Source organism: Lissotriton vulgaris, chromosome 11 (genome assembly GCF_964263255.1).
Source record: "Lissotriton vulgaris chromosome 11, aLisVul1.2, whole genome shotgun sequence".
Lineage (NCBI taxonomy): Eukaryota > Metazoa > Chordata > Amphibia > Caudata > Salamandridae > Lissotriton > Lissotriton vulgaris.
In genome coordinates, this window is record NC_141699.1 from 1,098,535,428 (window position 1) to 1,098,555,772 (window position 20,345).

Consider the following 20,345-nt stretch of genomic DNA (forward strand, 5'->3'; position numbering starts at 1 on the left):
CTATTAAATCGAAGGCACCCCTTTAGATGTATATATATGCCACTCTTTGGGTATCAGGCCTGCTTCATGTTGGGGCTGTTAGCAACCGAAGACACGAAGCCCTTAGCTTCTGAGATTTCACTCCATTCTTGCTTATTAAAGCAGCACATGTTTGTCACTTAATCAGTGGCTCCCATTAGCCACTTGGGGATGATGACGAAGTTTGCTGCATTAATTGTTGTGCGACATCCCTATCTTCACCCACATCAGTCAGTGAAGAGGGAGCAGATTCTGTTGCAGGCCCCTTCGACAGTGTACACTTTATGCACATGGCACTTACTAGAGCACAATTCACATTGGATTGCACCTGTAGTGCATGTGCAGACATGTAGATATGTTTTTAACATGCATGCATGAAATATGCCTTACCATGTCTGATTGTTTCTCTATGAAACCCCTTAATCAAAAAACAAAATTAACCGTATTCCATCATGAGTCTGCTGAGGAAACAATCTTTCTATCTTCCCTGTGTGCAGGTTGGCACAGAGTTTACGACGATATTGTATAATTTTATGTGCAACAGCAGCTGTGTGGGTGGCATGAACCGTCGGCCTATCCTCATCATCGTCACGCTGGAGACACGAGAGTAAGTGTCTGAAGGGAAGCTCTGGGGATTTCTGTAAGTCGTTTCAGGCTAAGGATGTGGCTGTTTGCCTCACTGGTTACCAGAAGAACTATCTCAGTGTAAGAGATTGGGGTATTAGTTGAGGTGGGTGAACCCGCCACAAATCACATTCCTGTACAGGTGAACCATACAAGTCACTAAATAGACCTGTGCTTAACTCCCTCGTAGGTGTAGCTCAAAGCTGTAACACTTAAAATAGAGGCAACGTGCAAAGTATTTATGCAGTACTAAACAATACCATTGTAAGCAAAACAGTAAAAATCCCTAACCTAATTCGTAAAATAGAATACAATTTAGTAAAATTACACCAAATTGGCAAAAGGAATTAAAGCTATTAATTTTTAAACGTTTAAGAGTGTCCAAGAAGCAGAAAGTGCCAATAATAGTTCATGGTTGTGGTAGGATAGGACCTACATGCAGTTTGACTCTGGCCGCTAGGGAAAACCATCCGATACACCAACTAGTTTTCTCCTGATCAAAGATTTTAGCTTCTGACTCAAGTCCTATAAGTCCCAATCCTCCACAGGAGTATGCTTCTGAAGTCCTCTAGGAAGGCACTTACAGACACATGGTGGAGGCCACAGCAGTCTAGTGCTTGAAATGGAAAAGTAGAAGTGCTGGTACTCTGTACCAGAGTAGCTGCTTGTTTCTGAGAAGTCTAGTACTATCCAATTAAGCATATTACGGCACTCTTGAGTAGTGCGCATACCTTCCTTCTCAAAATAAAAAAGTGCTGGTACGCTGTACCGGACAGTGCTGGTCCATTTAAAGCACTGGTCCAGTCCTGATCAGCTGGGCAGTTGCATGAAAAGGGCCTCTTTGAGCTGGTTGTGTTCTTGTAGCCCAAGCAGAAGGCCATCCTTATGACCCTTGGACTCCATGTCTTTGTCTTGGGAACAGGAGGGAGTTCAGGTCCATTCTTCAAGCCTCTCCTCACGTCAGACAACAGGGTCGGTCCTCTTCTGTTCTTCCACTGGTCTAGTAGTGCCCTCATGTGAGGTTCAGGGAATGCCAGTCTTTTGCCCAGTGTCCGCCTGTGAGTATAGCGCAATCCTTTGTCTACCCCCTAAGTCCTAAACTAGTTCTGGTCAGTCCCCCCATCCTCTGGGTTCGTCTCCAGCCTGGCGAGTGAAGCAAAGGCTAGAAACAGTCCTGGTGTCCGGTTCTTTTCTGTGTGTCATAGCTGGCCCCTTTGAAGTGTGATCAGGACAGGGGCGTAGCTTGTTCCTCGACCTACACATTCAATAATGACGGTAAGGGTTAAGACCAGGTATGCACAAGGGTATGGTCCAGCAAATTTCAAAAAAGAAAAAACTGTCAGTTCCAGCGCTCTTCTTCCTGTGGTTCACCGTCAAAGCCACAAAGTTATCCGTAGATATAAATATGAAAGGAAAGCGCGCCAAATTCAAGAATTTTTTTTTCAGTCCAATACTGTAGTCCAACAATTTTTTATTGTGATCTTATTCCAAAATCCAAGGTTATCCAACAGAAAAAGATATATTCAATCCAGTGTAGTATATTCAAAACAAAGATTCAATGTCTCAATGTTCATGAGGTGAAAATCACATTAACACAGCCTACGCGTTTCGTCCTACTTGGACATCATCAGGGCTGCAAAATAATAAAAAGAAGAATCAAAATCCATCTTAGTTAAAACAAGATGACAATCAATAGTAATATACAATACATTGTCCCATCATAGTACACACTTTAATACTGATTCACATATGTTATACAAACCCTCATTCATCGTGCCTATATTCCATTCTAACATGCTTAATTTATTAGAACAAATCTTGACAGTTACCATTAAAGATCCACCTTGTCTTCTATGAGAAAAAACCTATAAATATCTACAGAACCAGCATCTCTGTTCCCCTTAATAAGGTCACAATACAATGGGAGACATACCTTTACTCTAATATGATCCGAATTAATATACGGCTCAATCATGAAAAACACGAAGTTCAGTCATCAACACCTGTTAATATCAAATTTGAAAAAGAAAAGAAAGTAAATCAAACGGGTGGAGAATAGAAAATTTTAAAATGAAATCCAAGAAAAATCCTAACCACATCCCCTATACAACGAATGCTCACCATTGAATAACCAAATCCAGTTCACAATGGTGTTGCTTAGCTCCAAATGCTGCCAGTGCTTACTTCAATTTCAACTCAATAGGTAATCTGAAAAGATGTAAAGATGTAAAACACCTTCTCTAAATCTAACGTTCCAACCTATAATAAAGAAAGGACTCAAAATGTGTCAATAGCTATCCAAAGGCCATAAACCACCCTCGAACAATTAAAGCAATTCTCAATGTCTCACCTCATTTGTGTCACAAAGCAAATAATCAAAAATAGGTGAGAAAAGGATATTTTATTAAAATTAAAGTCCAAGAAAAATCCAGACCACATCCCCTATATAACAAATACTCACCATTGAACAACAGAATCCAGTTCCCAATGGTGTTGCTGAGCTCCAAATGGTACAGGTGCTTGCTTTAATTGCAATTCAATGGATAATCTGAAAAAATATATAACACCCTCTCGACTCAATATGAATCTAAAGGCCATAAATCACCCTAGAAATACTAAAGCAATTCTCAATATCTCACCTAGTTTATGTCACAAAGTATATAAATCATAATCCTGCTCCGGCGACACCTCCGATCCTTATAAATCCGAAGTGTGCTTTACCTTGGTCACGCATAAGTTTAAATACCCTGCCTCACCAATCACAGACCACATTTCTGCCGCCAATTCGCTGCTTCCTCTCTAAATATCTACCAATCCTGTTCGGTTTCTTGAGTCTATCCTATTTCTCATATTCCAACCAATCACACAACGGTTACTAATTCCATGTCCTTATCACAGCCAATCCCTACGAAGCATAAGCTTTCAATGTGCGGTTCTCTATCTAGTCCGCTATCTCGTGTCTCTGACAGACGCTCATACCGGAAATACTATAAGTAACCAATCAGATTCCCCCATCCGCTGTCCGGAGTCTTCATTGCTGCCGTTGTCGGTCTTACCGGAAATACTACATATAACCAATCCGATTCGTCCAAACCCTGTTCTCTAAATTACATGGAGACGCTCTAACTTGACACTCAAAACAGAAAATAATCGTGATTATATAATCACACGTACACCTCTGAATAAAGAGCAATGACATCATTATGGGGAGACCCATAGCTCCCCACTCCTTGACCCTTTTCCCACTGTCCGGGTTCAATCCACATCTCACTCCAGGGAGCCGGCAGGGCTCAGGGAACACCTGCACTCTGGCAGGGAAATGGCAACTTCGTAAAAGTGCCATTTCCAAAATAGCAAATCAAAATCCGATTTTACCACTACATTGGATTTCAAATTACTATTGCGAGGTGGTTTTGGATTTTTGTATTTCCTCCTCCCAAACTGAATTTAGCCCTTATTGATTAAATGTATTGAGGTAGGACCGTGTTAGTCTGTCGGAGGCGAGCACAGCCACAGTAAAAACATATTTGAAGGCTTTTTTACTGTCCGAACATGTAAAGAAATAAATATACATGTCCTGCTTAATACCTTGCATCCTTCCCTATCAGCATTTACGGCTTACCTAAGGGGTGACTTTTTAGTATTGAAAAATAAATTGCAGCCCTCTTTTTGAGTAATGGACAATGTGAGAAACACACTCGCACATCATGGCTCAGTAGTGGGAGCAGCCTCAAGGGCCAGGCTGAAGAGTGAGAATGTCAGTAATAGCAGACTTTGTACTGCAATTGTAACTCAGGGGTGCAAAGTGTTTGTCAAGGTTCAAACGTATTAGTAAATGTATTAGCACATTTGATCAGCTACTACTTTAGTGGGTATTTGAATGTTTTGCTGAAACAAATTAAATGGCATGCTTTGTGGCTCAGCAGCTTTGCTTTCTTCTCTTCCCTTCCCACCTGCAGTGGTCAGGTTTTGGGGCGCCGGTGCTTTGAAGCCCGCATATGCGCCTGTCCAGGCCGCGATCGGAAAGCAGACGAGGACAGTATCCGAAAGCAGCAAGTGACGGACAACCCCAAGAACGGTGACGGTACGAGCACAGCCGAGCAAAAGCACGTCTTCTCTGGGGATGCCAGGCGCAGTTACTCCATTGTTTCTCTGAGTGCCAGGGGTAGCTACCGCTTCCTCGGTCAGCTTGCCAGGGGCAGTTGCTGCCTACTCTCTTGTCATGACAGGAGCAGCTTCCTTCTCCTCTCTGTGCATGCCATGTGCAGCTACAGCGGCCTCTTTGGGCGTGCTAGGTGCAGCTATGGTGCCCTCTATCAGCTTGCCAGGGGCAGTTATCACCTCCTCTCAGTTTGCCAGGTGCAGCTACTGCATCCTTTCTTGGCATGCCAAGAGCAGCTACCTTTTCCTGTGTGCCGGACGCAACTAGTTCATTCTCTCTTAACCTGCTAGATGCAGATACCACATCCTCAGTTGGCAGAGGCAGTTACTGCATCCTGTCTGAGCATGGCAGGCGCAGCTACCTCAGATATTCTATCCCTCCAGCCAAAGGATGCCACATAGGCTTGTGCTGAGTAGAAGCCACAAAGCTATTCTTGTGAGCTTCAATAGATTGCAGTGCAGACCATTCCAAGATTGTCGCCTGTGCCTGCTTCAGGTCTGCACATGTGTTCGGATTCGGTGGGGGTTACCCCTAGTGTGTAGTACTTCAGTTGCACATGGTGCCTAGCCTCTGTTGGATTTTGGATCTGCTGACTCATGATTCTGGGGGGAGGCTTATGTACAAGTAGGTGCCAGTGGGCACGTGCTACTTTTCAAGAATTCATTCTAATGTGTTGCTCCTAGTAAGTGCTTCATAGTGAGTTTTGACTGCATGCATGGCTCGAGATTTTTTGGGGATACAAAAAAAAAAGCGGTAACATAACATGAAAGTAACTGATGTAGCAAACCGGTACCGTTAAACGATTTATGGTAAGAGCAAAGCATTTAGGACAGTTCTTGATGTCAGTACTTTCTGTTCCAGCTACCTTTCGACAGAGCACGCACGGCATACAGATGACGTCAATCAAAAAGCGCCGGACGCCGGATGATGAGGTCTTGTACTTGCCTGTAAGTAGTACCTTCTCTGCTGTCTTGTTAGTGCTCTTCGGAGTCGAAAGGCCTAGGAGAGGCTGGAGGTAGTAAATCTATAGCAAGTGTTGACCCCAAGCATGATTTGTGGTGTTCTGATCTGTCATGTCTCATTCTCATGGCAGGCCTATGTGTGGACAGTGGGCAGTAACCCTGAAGTAATAGCTGAGGCTCATCTCAAGCAGTCAAGAGTCCCATCACTGGCCTAGGGCAACAAAGGGCAGTAAACCTAACATAACTGCTGACACTAAGCAGGGCCTACGGTGTCCAAGAGTATTAGGACTGGTTCAGATGGAAGGCTGCATTCGGGCAGTAAAGGATACACTTGAAGTATGAGCTGACTCTAAGCAGGGCCTACGGTGTCCAAGAGTATTAGGACTGGTTCAGATGGAAGGCTGCGTTCGGGCAGTAAAGGATACACTTGAAGTATGAGCTGACTCTAAGCATGGCCTACGGTGTCCAAGAGTATTAGGACTGGTTCAGATGGAAGGCTGCATTCGGGCAGTAAAGGATAAACTTGAAGTATGAGCTGACTCTAAGCAGGGCCTACGGTGTCCAAGAGTATTAGGACTGGTTCAGATGGAAGGCTGCATCCGGGCAGTAAAGGATACACTTGAAGTATGAGCTGACACTAAGCAGGGCCTACGGTGTCCAGGAGTATTAGGACTGGTTGAGATGGAAGGCTGCAGTCAGGCAGTAAAGGATAAACTTGAAGTATGAGCTGACTCTAAGCAGGGCCTCTGGTAGTCCAGAATACTGCGATTGGTTCAGATAGAAGGTTAAAGTCCGGCAGTAAGGGATGGACCTAAAGTAAGAGCAGAATTTGAGCAGGGCCTCTGGTAGCCCCAAGTACTGTGACTGTTTCAGATGGAAAGAAGAATTCGGTCAGTAAGTAGTTTACCGAAAGCAAGAGCTGATGCTCAGCCAGAATTGCCTCAGGCTCGGTTTTATTTTAGTAACATTGGCGATTAGTAAAGTTAAGCTTGTGTTCCCCACAGAATGTTCACCCTTTCTACTCTTATGTCCCCGCTGGCGGAGGAAAGTAGTGACTGGATGGGTCCTGTCCCTTGCAATGATCTTTCTCTTCACCGTACACCTTATAGCTCTGGGCAGGTTCATCTGAAATTGAGACAGACCTTAGACAAAAAAAAATACAGGTTAAATGAGGGACATGAACCAGGCACCGTCACAGATCCCACCCACACAGGGCGCAACAGAGACCTCACTGGTCACTTTTCCAGTGATTGACACTTGTGTTATAGCTCCATACTGAATCGGACCAAGAAAGCGCCTGCTCATCCTTTGACGCCTTGGCTTATGAGACTTGGCAGAGCCTGTTGGAAGTAGTGACTGATACTTATGCAGTGCAGAGGGTGGCAATGTGCTCAGGAACATAGACTTAAAGGCATCTTAAACGTTCGATTCAAAGGCAACAGCCTCACGGACGGTCTTGTGGTTTGTTGTTGTGTGCCTCTGTTAAGCCATGTGTTAAACGACATTTGATGCAACCTCCGTGGTGTTAGTTTCATCGTGCTTAGCAGGGGGAGTACACCTGTATATCTTTACTGCAGCATCTATTTTATGGAAACGTTGACCCCAACCCTAAGATTTTACTTTGGATTCTTGAAGTGATTGTGACATGAGGGTTGACCGCTGCAATCCTTTTGTCTTGATGGTGCAGGTTAAGAGCCGTGAGATCTATGAAGTACTACTGAAGATCAAGGAGTCGTTGGAGCTGATGCAGTACCTCCCGCAGCACACGATAGACACGTACCGACAACAGCAACAGCACTTACTCCAGAAGCAGTAAGTGTACTTCTCACACGTTGTAAAAGAGATGGGGAGAGAGTGACTGGTAGATGCCATCTGTTTCTTCTGTGCCCAACTCTGGTGTGCACCTCATCTGGACTCACCAATACAGAATACATTGTCCCCCCCTTAGAGGCCTGCAGTTTGACTGTGCTTTACTGGTTAGAAGAGTGGGCCAAGATGGTACGCTAGATATTGTGGAATCTCATACCCTGCATTGAACCATCAGCAGAAATTTCCAGACCAGCTATAATTGAGGAGGAAACTTCATCATATAAGCCCAATTTTCCATAATCTGCATGGTGGCATTATTTATGTATTGCCACTATGAAAGATTAACTTCTCAATGAGGAGTGTAAAGGGTATCCTATTGAAGGATAGTTAGCTAGAGGTCCTAGAATAGAACCGTGTTGGTTGGCATGGGGTCTTCAATCAAAGTTGGTATTTGTAGCTCATTTTAACGCATGAGTTCTGTAGAGAACCCCATGCCTCAGAGTCCTAGCTCAAGACTGCCCCGTCTCATTGCTGCCTGTATGTCTACCGAAGATACTTGGTTGGGTACTATGATGGCATCTTGCTCATGTTTGGAGCATGCCAGTGAAAGGGGGAGAGCTATCATGTCTGTGTCAAAGTACTTAAGAGCTCTCTTTGACTTGGCAGAGACCGAAGCCTCCAGAGTGCCCTGGCTGGGTCGCGGAACACCGGCCGCAGCGACACCTTCTCGATTCAGCAGTGGCAGAAGAGGGCGCAGAGCAACAACGCCTACATGGAGCACACACTCAAGCAGTCGCCCATCGAGCAGGACGTGCGAGCCGAAAACTACCTTAATGAACGGTAGGTCATGTATACAAGTGGGTGTGAAGCTACTACTGCAGCAGGGGGGAGTAGGATTAAACCATGGCCTTGCATGACTTTGGAAAGACAAATTGCGGCTGCTTACTCTGCTACGTCTTGCAGCAGCACTCAACAACTCTTGAAAGTGACACTTGTAGCGTATCGGGGTCCCTTCAGCCTAGGGAGCCCTCGCTAAGGTTTTGCAATCTATCTTCTGTTCCTTAGGAGAGTCTGTTTATTGGAGTTCAAGGTTTGCATTTTTTATCAGGGTCTTGTTCTGTTTCTTGGATAACCTCAGCCCTTATATTGCCTGACACGACGGGAAGGACAGGCCCCTTCTTAGATCGGTACACTTGCTTAGCTCTGTTGGAGGGGTTTGAGAAAACCTCCAATATTCACATTTTTTCTGACTAGTCACAATCTTTTTATTCATTCTGCTATTTAAACAGTTATTGAAAACACCTTTCACTAGTATGGCTGCTCTAAAGATATAAAGGACACAGTAACTCTATTTTGATCTTTTGCTGACTTTATTCGAGGGCAATAAATAGGTTGTAACGCATCCACTGTAAGATCCCACAGTGGCTGCCTGTGTTACTGTGTTTGATTGTTTCACTCATCTGTATATCACACTATGCTTTCATTTAAACATTAGATAGGTGTTGGCGTTACGGCACACTGTCCGACAATATTGAGAAACCAGGAAGTCTCCCGGCAGGCTGGGCGCATTTGAATTCGTGTTGGACCCGGATTATAGTCTGTTAAATGATAGGAAGATGTCCCTCACACACGAGTTGTCAATCAAACCTTTGCCTCTTTCTTGTACGCCAGACTCCTCTGTGCGTATGTTGGTTTATAGTGCATGCTGGCATACATACTCGTGCATATTTACCTCCTTGCTGGTGAGAGCAAGATTAAATGGATTTATCATAAGGGAATTGGATGTTTCACTTCCTATGTGTTGAAGATTGTTTTGTTAATGTCACTTTGGTGCAGATGCATGGACTAAACATGTAACATTATATCAGAGTTTCCCAGAGCAGGCGGCTGAGAGTAGGGTGGTGTGGCAGCAGCTGTCCAGGCAAGAGGCTCTTTGGAATCCATACTTCGCTGTTGTCTGTGGCTGCTCCCCTAAAATGCAGTACCCATAATTTGTAACTTTATTGAAAACTTCCCTGAGTTAACCGGGGTGAGACTGAGGTATCCTGGGCAAGGTGTCCTCAGAGATGAACATACCTCCTTGGGTGATCTTTCGAGACAAGTCATGGATCCCTAATAATGCTTCATAGTCGGATACATTTGCCAGTGTTCAAAAGTGATTGTGCATTAATTCATGAAATTGGTGCAGAATTCTGGGCGGCGTCTTGACATTTTATCTGCCATCTTTGGATCATCCCCTGCTAGAGATAAAATATTGCTTTCTTAAGCGCGAATAATAATCCCTGTATGCACTGGAAGCCTGTGATGGACCACTCTCAAGAAAGGAAACCTTCTCGCTCTCTCCATTCTTCCATAAATTGGACAAGTGAAACTGCTCAATGACAAAATGTTTGTCATGTGCGTCCTGGTCTCCCAAAAAGACACAATCAGCATGTTTTCCTAGAACTGACAATAATATCCGATTAGCTAGAAGTCTGGCACACTTACTGGGTGGCAAAGGTTCGTCCCTCCTGTAACACCCTCCATAACCTCCCCATAATGCTATCGCTCTCCGATGTTCAAGGTTTACGTTCTTGGAGAAGATTCTACCTAAAAAATGGCAGGTAGGTCCTTGTTTTACCTTGAGACTCCCACCTCTTGGCACAGCTCATGTGCACTCACTTATGTTTTAGACTATTTTAAATATCAGGAGCCTGGCCTTGGACCAGGTCGTGCTGTTTTAAAAATAGACATTAAGGAGGACCGTTGGAATGAAATTGTTTCACTCGGGGTTGTCTCACTTGCTGCTTGTATACAGTGAGGAGATTCTGCTCAAGCATTGAGGCATACTGGTCTCTGGACCTGCAGCCCTTGTCACCTCATGAGTGTCTGTGCATTCAGTGATGCTTGGAACCCTGCTTTGCACAGTATTAGCAGATCTCTAACCGGATGCAACGTTGAAGCCAATTTTCACACAAAAACAAGATCTGCCCTTCTGTGCTAGATGAGACTGTCTGGGCAGCAGCCACGGCCATGATTCTCCAGCTCTGTTTACTTCAGCTAGTGTGCCCACTTTCTTCTAAAAGACTCATTGTTTCCCATTGTTTAACTTTATGGTAGTATTACATAAATTCAGAGTAAGGCCTTTAGGGTAATTTATTGTTCCTTGAACTTGTACGGTGCTGGGTGAATGCTGGCGCTTCTGTGGCGTGCATGCAGGTGTGACTTATAATATCGACAGCTGCTTCAGGCAGTTGGGTGTACCTAGCTCATAGTCTTGGGAGAGGTTAACTTTATTAATATTAGGCAACTAAGAAATCTGTTCTTGTCCCATAAAGATACTGCTCCTTAGGGAACATGAATTGATTTTGCTGGAGCACAGAGGGCACTCTCATGGTTTGTTAAATTAATTATGTATGAAAGTCAGACTACTATCAACAATAGACCAAGCACATTTCCTCAACAGAACTAATGCAGAGCTTTCCGGATAGCAGAGACATGATACCCTTTCTTTCTACCCTTTTTGGTGTTAAAATATCCAAAAAGTTCAAATTGTTGAACTTTGCAAATTCCTTCTTCTCACCCTACCATCTTTCAAGAAGGTGCCGTCCTGCTAGCCAAATCAAAGGGTGATTTATGTTATAATGTTGGTAGAGTAACTGGGCTGATGAAAAGGGGGTAGAGTTATTACAAGTGCTCTTCTCTTCTGTGTGCTTCTGTTTACGGTCTGGTGATATGCATGCATGCTTTTCTGTACTGTTGCAGACATCTTCATGATCACAGCTTTAGCAGTTCGCATTTCACCTGGCACTAAAAGCAGCTATGCTTCCATCTTTCAGTGTGTCGCTAAGCCTCTCTACTACATAGACCTTCCTACTAGAGCACAAGATGGCCACAGGGATGCCTTTTTCTTTTGAATAAATGAAATCCCGGTTTGGTTATTGTTAACATGGGAGTCACTATAAATGCTTCCCAGCACCACATTTGATAACTCAAGAGCGTACTCTTTTACCTATCTCCAACTCTGTGTCCCTTGCCCAGCCTTTTGCCTGTCCTTTGAGGTGCTTGCATGTGTTTCAAACGGTGCCTGTTAACATGGAATCAATGTTCAAGTGTAGCATTGAAGAGATGCATATTATTTAATAGATACACGGGCAAGCAGGTACCACCTCTGCTGTTGACTAATAGTCCAAAAGTTATGGGACTTGTTTGACGTATATTTTATTGGCAATGTAGAAATACTGCACGTCTCCTTGATAATGCTTGCAGACTCCTTTTGTTGACCCTACAGTCCTCTCATGACCCTGGGGATTAGCAGGCTCCCTAACATGTTGTGCTTCATGCTTAGCCTTATTTGACCTCGCTACCCTCTTGTGCTCATCCTAGCACATGCTGTGATCATGAGTGTCAGTGTGGTTCGATACCCCATGCCTTCAACTGCTCTTCTCTCTCTTTGGTTCCTCTCTGCAGTCTCCTTACCTCCTGCTTCAGGAACGAACTCACGGACCCAAGGAGAGACCTTCTGAGGCAGAGTGATGCCTTTTTAAAACATTCCTCATACCTAAAACCGCTCAGCCTGCCCATAAGCAAGTCTTCTCTTGTAAGCGAGGGATTGTCTGGTCCTGTCCACTCGCAGGACTTTTTGACTTTTTGTCAGACGATGGACACTGTGCAGTAGTTGGTCGGATCAATAGGTCCCTGCGTTGATTCTTGGCACCCACGTCACTTGTGCCGCTGGTTCACGGACTAATGACGTCCTCCCTCGCAAGCTCTCCGAGGGACTCGTGCAACAGCAACATGCTTAGAGAAGGCTCAATAGGTAACGAAGTTGTTCTGAAGGGACTCAACCATTGAGGAGAGAATACACATTTCTGGAGATTTCAATGTAGCATAGCATTGTGAACTCCCACAAGAACTGTAATGGCATTTTAGAAGAAGCTTTTTTGCCAGTGTCTGTATGTCCCTTTGTTGTCATTCTGCTGGCCGAGGAAAATTGTGATAGAACACTTGAGCAGGTCTCAGTCTTTATATTTTTGTGAAATGTTTTAATTGTTCTGCTTATACGAAAGCCATTGCCTGTTTCTGATTTTTATTTTTCTACAGTCAGTTCATTCGGGCCTTTTAAATGCATTCTATTTAACTAGCAAACATGTAGCTGGCTTAAAGCTAGGATCCTGCTGGACAGATTTATATATGCACTTGGATGGACATGTATTGGAGTGTAATTTTTTTTAACTTAAATTTGGCCTTCCAAAATATGGAGTTTTGCTCCTTAAACAGCTGTTTGAACGAAACAGTACATATTTGATTTTATACTGGTCTCATAATATTTAAATTGTTTGATGTTAACATAAAACATGTATTCTAAGGCAGCGCAGTTAGTGTGTGTTTGAATTTTTATTTACACCTAAAAACTTGGCAGTGCTTTGAGGAACACGTTTTTTCAGCTCCTAAACTTATTTTCTTCTGTTTCCTTTTTAAAACATATGATTTGCTTTAACACTTAAAATCATGATTTAAATAAGATAAACTGTCACTTGTGTACTGTACTCTGCATAAATTGGCAATAATTGAATTGTTATTTTTTCCTACATGGATGTGTGGTGTTAATTTCTAATAAATGTTTTATGTGTATTGTGTTGTCTTGAATCTATTCCTATTTTCCTTACTGTCACTTTTAATTCATAGTTTTGTAAAATTGTACATGATACTGTTGTATATAATTTGAGTATAAAATACTTTAAATGCCTGTTTGAGACCCAAATGCAAGGCACTTATTGGAGAAGTGTTACCACTCCCCCAAGCTGATTAGCTAAAAAGGAAGTACTAGGGTACTCTGAGATGGAAACTGTTGGCCCCTCTGAATGCGCCTTTCCAAATATGATATCCATAGTCCCAGATCGAGTGTCCACGTTGAAGTTATCATCTTCCGATGCCAGCGAGTCTCATTCCATCTACGTCCTGTCCGGTTATTCTAATTACAAACTTGTCTGGTCTTTTCAATTCTGGGATTTTCAGGTGAGATTCTATACATTGGTCTATTCGAAAATATAACTGTCAACCGAATGAATTCTAGTTGGTTTGGACAACTGCTCCTTTCATTGTAATACTTCTGTTATTTAACCCCTTCGACGCTGATGACGAGCTCAGCTCGTCATGAAGTACACCTCTCGTACGCTCATGACGAGCTGAGCTCGTCATGAACCGCGGGATTTTTAAATCTTCAGCGCACAGCGGGAAAATGCGCCGCACCGATAGTGTTAATTGTCAGACATTAATCTCTTTATTAGGGGACCAGGCCAGCAGGTGCTTTATTTATAAAACATATGTAAAAAATTGTAAGCAAGGGGTTTGCCCATCTAACCCCAAGTAACCTGGGCAGAAATTCCTCCAAAATAGAAAGTAGTATACCATAGGGATGAATTCATACACAAATTCAAGTCGCAATGAAACCATACATTTCCATCTGGAATATGACTAAATCAATTTTAAGTTAATTATTCTATTTGTAAACCTAACTGCATCCATACACATTCGTTAATGATTTCTAATCTCTGGTGAAGAAAATGAATAAAGAACGTTTGATTACATAAGTAAAACATTCACACATTACACAAAACCATCAACAAGCCGGAAAGTGGAACACCTTCCAATTATACGTGTAAATGGAAGAGCTCATTATCCATTTTTTTCCTCCTTGCTTCCTTATTTTTCATAATACACAGGTGGTTGTGAAATGAGTCCAACCTCAATCCACCTGGAGGCAGTCATATAGTCAAAGTCCTGGGGAATTCACCCCTTACATTTCTCCTGTGACACAAAAAAATTAGATAAAAATGGATCTTGTTTGACTCTTCATACTAGTAAGTCAACGCGTTTCGACCTGTCTTCATTAAAGGCCTACTCAGGACTAGGAAGACCAGAGGACCCAAGTCACTGCTATTGCAAACTTCCACCAGATCCGGAATGAATCCTGGTCTGCTAGTTTCCAACTAGAACAGGGTGAATCGAGGCAGTCACTCGAAACCTCTTGCACAAGAGTGTCTGCACCTCAAAGACCTGCTAAACTCAGCATGACCGCTTTCAGATTCCAGCATGGGCGACCTCTATAAACTGCGACATGGCTGATTGTGCATTAGCCCTGATATATAAAGCTCTTACCATGTATTCCTATGGACAACGCTTTCTGAATATTAAGAAGTTACAATTACACTTAAATCCATAAATGCAATTCTATGGCACCCCGGTTTTTACTCGGCCAGCTCTTTTAGCTTATGTTACCATGATCAGAAGCTGCGAGGAAGTCTTTTTTGTTTTGTTTGTCGAAACACGTGATGGCTGTGCTTTTCATTGTATGCCACATAAGAATTAGCTTAATATTTCGTATGATGTATTTTTTAGTTTGAACCATCCGTTAAATTGCCCTAGGACTTTGTATTTTGCCATTCCGCTGCCAGAACATGGGCATGCATCATGACCTGTTCGTAGGATTCTTTTTCTGTTCCATGTGATTGAATGTCATAATTGTCTCACAAACATTTTAATAAGAATAACACTTTTAATCACCATATGAATTGAATAAATCTTGATATGTTCTAAAGTTACCAAGCTTTTGGCTACTCTCATGTCAGTATTTGTACCGCATTTGTTTTAGGGTGTGCTCCGGTATAATATAGCTCTAGTAACAATAATGGGCAGATCCAGAATGGTCTGCGTTTAATGCGCCAACACGAGTAGAACAGTAAAGCGATGCACTCTGGAGAGCGCCACATGGAGGAGACAGAAGAGGCCTTACTTTTAAATTAGTTCCTCCCGCAGTTTAACGCGAGCTCTCAAGGGTTGCAGCAGGACACACCAAAACAGCCAGCAGCATCAGGTGGGGAAGATGAATACTGCACAGACCTGATCTAAGACAGACTTGACAAAGCCTTGAAGCCAAACGCTGTAAGAGGCTGGTCAAAGAAAGCCAATGGGTAAAGGGGGAAGACCCAAGGGCCACTCTGTGTGTATTGCAAGCACCAAGTTTTTTACAGCTGCACTTCTTCCAAACCCTTCTTGTCAGGCAAAGTCCAGCTAGCATAGGAGTAGTTTAGAGTTTTCTATCGGACTTTACTTTTTAATTTGATTAATCAGAATTAATTCTATTTGCAAAAAAAGCATTAGTTATTCTATACCGAAAAACCACACTATGGAAGAAGTTCATTAATGCATACAATGTGTTAAGTGCCTGGATGTTTTAGTTTCTTCCATTAGTTTTCCATGATCTTTTGAAGTTCTGTTGCAGAGGCTTTCCCTAAAGGAGGAAGCTAGGTCTGCATGTTTTTGCGAAGTGTTCTTCAGTTGCAGCAGTAGTTAATGCCCCCTGAAATCACACGTGTCTCTTTGTATATGGAAGTGTTTGCAAGTTATGGTGCCGCCAGGCTTTAGAGAATGAAAGTGTTCAGATACTAGAAGTAGCTGCACGTGAATCTGCATTTCCTCTAAAGACTAAGGGGTCTATTATGATGGTGGGCGGATAGCCGCCGGCAGGTGGCAACCGCCGTACCGGCAGCGTCCATCCGCCCGCGATCGAAACCCTGAAAACCACCTGTCCGATTAGCATTGCGGTTGTGACCCCGTGGCTGTGTGATTTTCCGCCCACCACTTTTCCGCCGGTTGCAGTTGTACCGCTACAGTTGTTGCGGATCAGGGCCAAACACCACCGGCACGATTATGATGACGGCGGTAGCCAGCTTTTCCGTGGCGGTGGAACCGCCATGGATAGGCATGCAGAGACCTGGTCCGTGTTCTGGGTGGTATTGGGGAACTTCTAAACATGTTTTTTGGGAGAGTTCTACCGTCTGGGTGAATTTTATTAGGTTGGCGAAGTAGATGGCATTTCCTGCAGTCTGAGTGATTTGGGGGTAGAATTGTTCACATTCTGGGGTGGTATTGGGTAGGCTGTACACACTTGTTTTGGAGAGAATTCCAACATCTGGGTGAATTTTATTAGGGTGGAGGGTATCTTTACAGTGTTGGTGGTTTTTGTATACACCTTTTCATATTCTGGGTGGCATGGTGCAAGTTCGAGGGCGGAGGGTGTCTGCTACAGTGTTGGGGATTTCGTATACACTTTCACATTCTGGGTGTTATGGTGCAAGCTCGAGGGCGGCAGGGTGGAGGACATCTTCTACCGTGTTGATTTTGTATACACCTTTTCATAGTCTGGGTGGTATGGTGCAAGCTCGAGGGCAGCAGGGTGGAGGACATCTTCTACAGTGTTGATTTTGTATACACCTTTTCATAGTCTGGGTGGTATGGTGCAAGCTCGAGGGCAGCAGGGTGGAGGACATCTTCTACAGTGTTGATTTTGTATACACCTTTTCATAGTCTGGGTGGTATGGTGCAAGCTCGAGGGCAGCAGGGTGGAGGACATCTTCTACAGTGTTGATTTTGTATACACCTTTTCATAGTCTGGGTGGTATGGTGCACGTTCAATGGTGGCAGGGTCGAGGGCGTCTGCTATATTGTTGTGATTTAGTATACGCCTTTTAATATTCCTGGTGGTATGGTGTGAGCTCGAGGGGGGCAGCGTGGAGGGCGTCTTCTACAGTGTTGGTGATTTGTATACACTTTCTCACATTCTGGGTGGTATGGCGCAAGTTCCAGGGCGGAGGGCGTCTTCTGAAGTGTTGGTGATTTTGTGAGGGGATGGGAATGGACGATTGCTCCACCCCGGGTGGTTGGTTGAGCTGTTCATCTGGGATCGCAGTGGAAAGAATCTAAATCTGCTTTTTTTGGGGGGGGGGGGTTTCATAATGAGAATTAACTGGTAACCATGGAAGATAGAAGTTCTGTCCAAAATGTTACCAGTAAATGAAGGAGTTTTTAATCAAAGAAAATGGTTTTAATAGATTCTGCTGTCGCTAAATACTCTTAATTAAAGTGGAAATAAAAACAATAAAAATGAACGTGATGTTATATTTACAGAGGGTGTCTTCCGCAGTGGAAAGCGCGTGAGTTTAAATGTACTTTTCATGATGTTTGGGTGCTCTTTTGGAACTCCACATAAAAAGATGATTTATGGCCAGAACTTGATCGCAGTGATGCGGTGCAGTCAGCACCGGGTTCTGATTTGGAAACCTCGGGCAGAGGATAATGCACAGAGTGCAGTGTTGGCACCCGTTTTATTTGATCCCTTGCAAATCCGGACTGCAAACAGCTTTGTTAAATGCAATTTCCACCCGGTTTATAATCCAGAAAGAAGAGTTGGTGCCGGCAGAGTTGTCCTCGGGCCTTAGATTGAGGGGTTTGCAAATGTCTGCTGTAAGAGTAAGACATGGCGTTGGCGCCCCCACATTGTTCTTGCAATCCGGGTAATCTCACGGATGAGGCAGACATAACAATACCAGTGTCGTGGTGCCGGCTTTGCAGTGTCTGGCCTGGGTGGAACTGTTTGCTGTTGAATAACACACACCTTTACATGCATGTGCGAGGGTGACCCCTCTCCTGCCAGAGGCGGCAGATGTGAAATAATGCACATCTGCAGGGCAGAACCTGAGGAGAGCAGTAACTTCATCTGTCGACCCTTTCTGCCCTGCACCTCGCCCAGCTCCATCTCTCCCCTGCCCCTCGCCCAGCTGCCTCTCCGCTCTGCCCTGCCCCTAACCCAGATGCCCCTCGCCAAGCTGCCTCTCTCCCCTGCCCCTCTCCCAGCTGCCTCTCTCCCCTGCCCCTCTCCCAGCTGCCTCTCTCCCCTGCCCCTCTCCCAGCTGCCTCTCTCCCCTGCCCCTCTCCCAGCTGCCTCTCTCCCCTGCCCCTCGCCCAGCTGCCTCTCTCCCCTGCCCCTCTCCCAGCTGCCTCTCTCCCCTGCCCCTCTCCCAGCTGCCTCTCTGCCTTGCCACTTGCCCAGCGTCCTCTGTCCCATACCCAGCTTCCTTTCAGCCCTCCCCTCGGTCAGCTCTCTCTGCCCTGCCCCTCTCCCAGCTTCGTCTCTCCCCCTGTCACTTTCTGCTTGGCACTCCACACACCCGGGTCTAGTTTGATAGTGCGTTTGCTTCCCATGAGACGTATTGCTAACTGCAGGCACAGTTTGGAATAGACTTTTATCGACTATAATACATTTATGCATATTATGAACAAAGAGATGCAGACTTCTACACTGGCCTCTCCCTCAGTATGATGGTCCGGGCTTTCATCTTGTAAAACTGATAGACGTGATGGCAGAGGCGTGACACTAGGGCACGTTTGTGCACCGTTTGGGCGGGCAGTTCATCCTCATGATATAGGGTACGTGCACCCGTTGGGTCTCCTGTCCATTTCTATGATACTAGGACACGTGCACCCGTTGGATCTCCTGTCCATTTGTACGATACTAGGACACGTGCACCCGTTGGGTCTTCTGTCCATTTCTATGATACTAGGACACGTGCACCCGTTGGGTCTCCTGTCCATTTCTATGATACTAGGACACGTGCACCCATTGGGTCTCCTGTCCATTTCTATGATACTAGGACACGTGCACCCATTGGGTCTCCTGTCCATTTCTATGATATTAGGGTACGTGCACCCGTTGGGTCTCCTGTCCATTTCTATGATACTAGGACACGTGCACCCGTTGGGTCTCCTGTCCATTTCCATGGTACTAGGACACGTGCACCCGTTGGGTCAAATATTCTTCATGATACTAGGACCCGTGCACCCCTTTGGTCTAATGTTCATCCTCATGATATAGGACAGATGCACTCGTTAGGTCTCCTCTTCCTTATGTTATAGTACGTGCACACCCGTTGGGTCTCCTGTTCATGATATAGGAAAAATGGACCCGTTGGGGCTGATCAACTTCATAAAACTAGGACCTGCGCCATTACGTCTAATGTTCTTCGTGATACTGAGACACGCGCACCTGTTGGGTCTCCTGTTCTTCATGATACTAGGACCTGTGCATCCCTTGGGTCTAATGTTCAACTGCATGATACTAGGATACGCGCATCCATTGGTTCTAATGTTCTTCATGATACTAGGACACATGCACCTGTTGGGTCTCCTGTTCTTCAGGATACAAGGACGAGTACACCCATTGGGTCTCCTGTTCTTCATAAAATATAGGATACATGCACCCATTGGGTCCAATGTTCTTCATGATACTGGGACGTGTGCACCCGTTGATTCTCCTGTACTTCATGATACTGTGACACGTGCACCCATCTGCTCACCCTCATGACATTGCATTTTTCCATCCAGCACTAAGATTTTGCCTGAATTCTTTCTATAAAGTAAGACCATTTCATGGATATCACCTTATTATGGACACACAACTCTTCATGTGATAAAATTGATGTTTATGGATTTTCTGGCAATGGATTTAACCATTCTTCCTTCTTTCAGATCTTCGATGCAAGCCCAGCAATCCTACGGCTCCACCTCCCCGCCACTGAGTAAAATGAATAACATGAACAAACTGCCGTCAGTCAGTCAGCTGATGAACCCTCAGCAGCGCAACGCCATGACGCCCGGTACCCTCTCCGATGGCATGGGGACAAACCGTAAGCAATCCTACATTATCAGGATAATCCCATTTTTGCTGATCACTTAGTCCTCCACCTCGATACCCAAGAACTGTCAGTACCAGGGTTTAATGTTTCCCACCTCCAGAATATTGGTATTCACAATTTTCAAAGGCGAAGCCCCACTGGCTTTAAAGTCTGACCAGCGGGAGGTGCACGTAGTCTGAGTGGAGAAGGGAGATGTATGGGGTAGAGTGTTCAAGGCATCCATGTCTCCCAGTGAGTATGGACCGGAGCCCTCCAGCG

General features: G+C 44.6%; 1 protein-coding gene across 3 annotated transcripts in view; it reads left to right on the top strand.

Moving 5' to 3' along the window:
* TP63 (tumor protein p63) overlaps window positions 1–20,345 on the top strand; it is a 418,635-nt gene that overhangs the window by 382,765 nt on the left and 15,525 nt on the right. For all 3 annotated transcript variants that reach the window (XM_086944626.1, XM_086944624.1, XM_086944625.1), the window contains 6 exons: window positions 516–625; window positions 4,602–4,726; window positions 5,666–5,751; window positions 7,454–7,578; window positions 8,242–8,415; window positions 19,921–20,078. In XM_086944626.1, coding sequence (XP_086800752.1) covers window positions 516–625; window positions 4,602–4,726; window positions 5,666–5,751; window positions 7,454–7,578; window positions 8,242–8,415; window positions 19,921–20,078 — 778 coding nt within the window. The remainder of the gene's footprint in view (window positions 1–515; window positions 626–4,601; window positions 4,727–5,665; window positions 5,752–7,453; window positions 7,579–8,241; window positions 8,416–19,920; window positions 20,079–20,345) is intronic.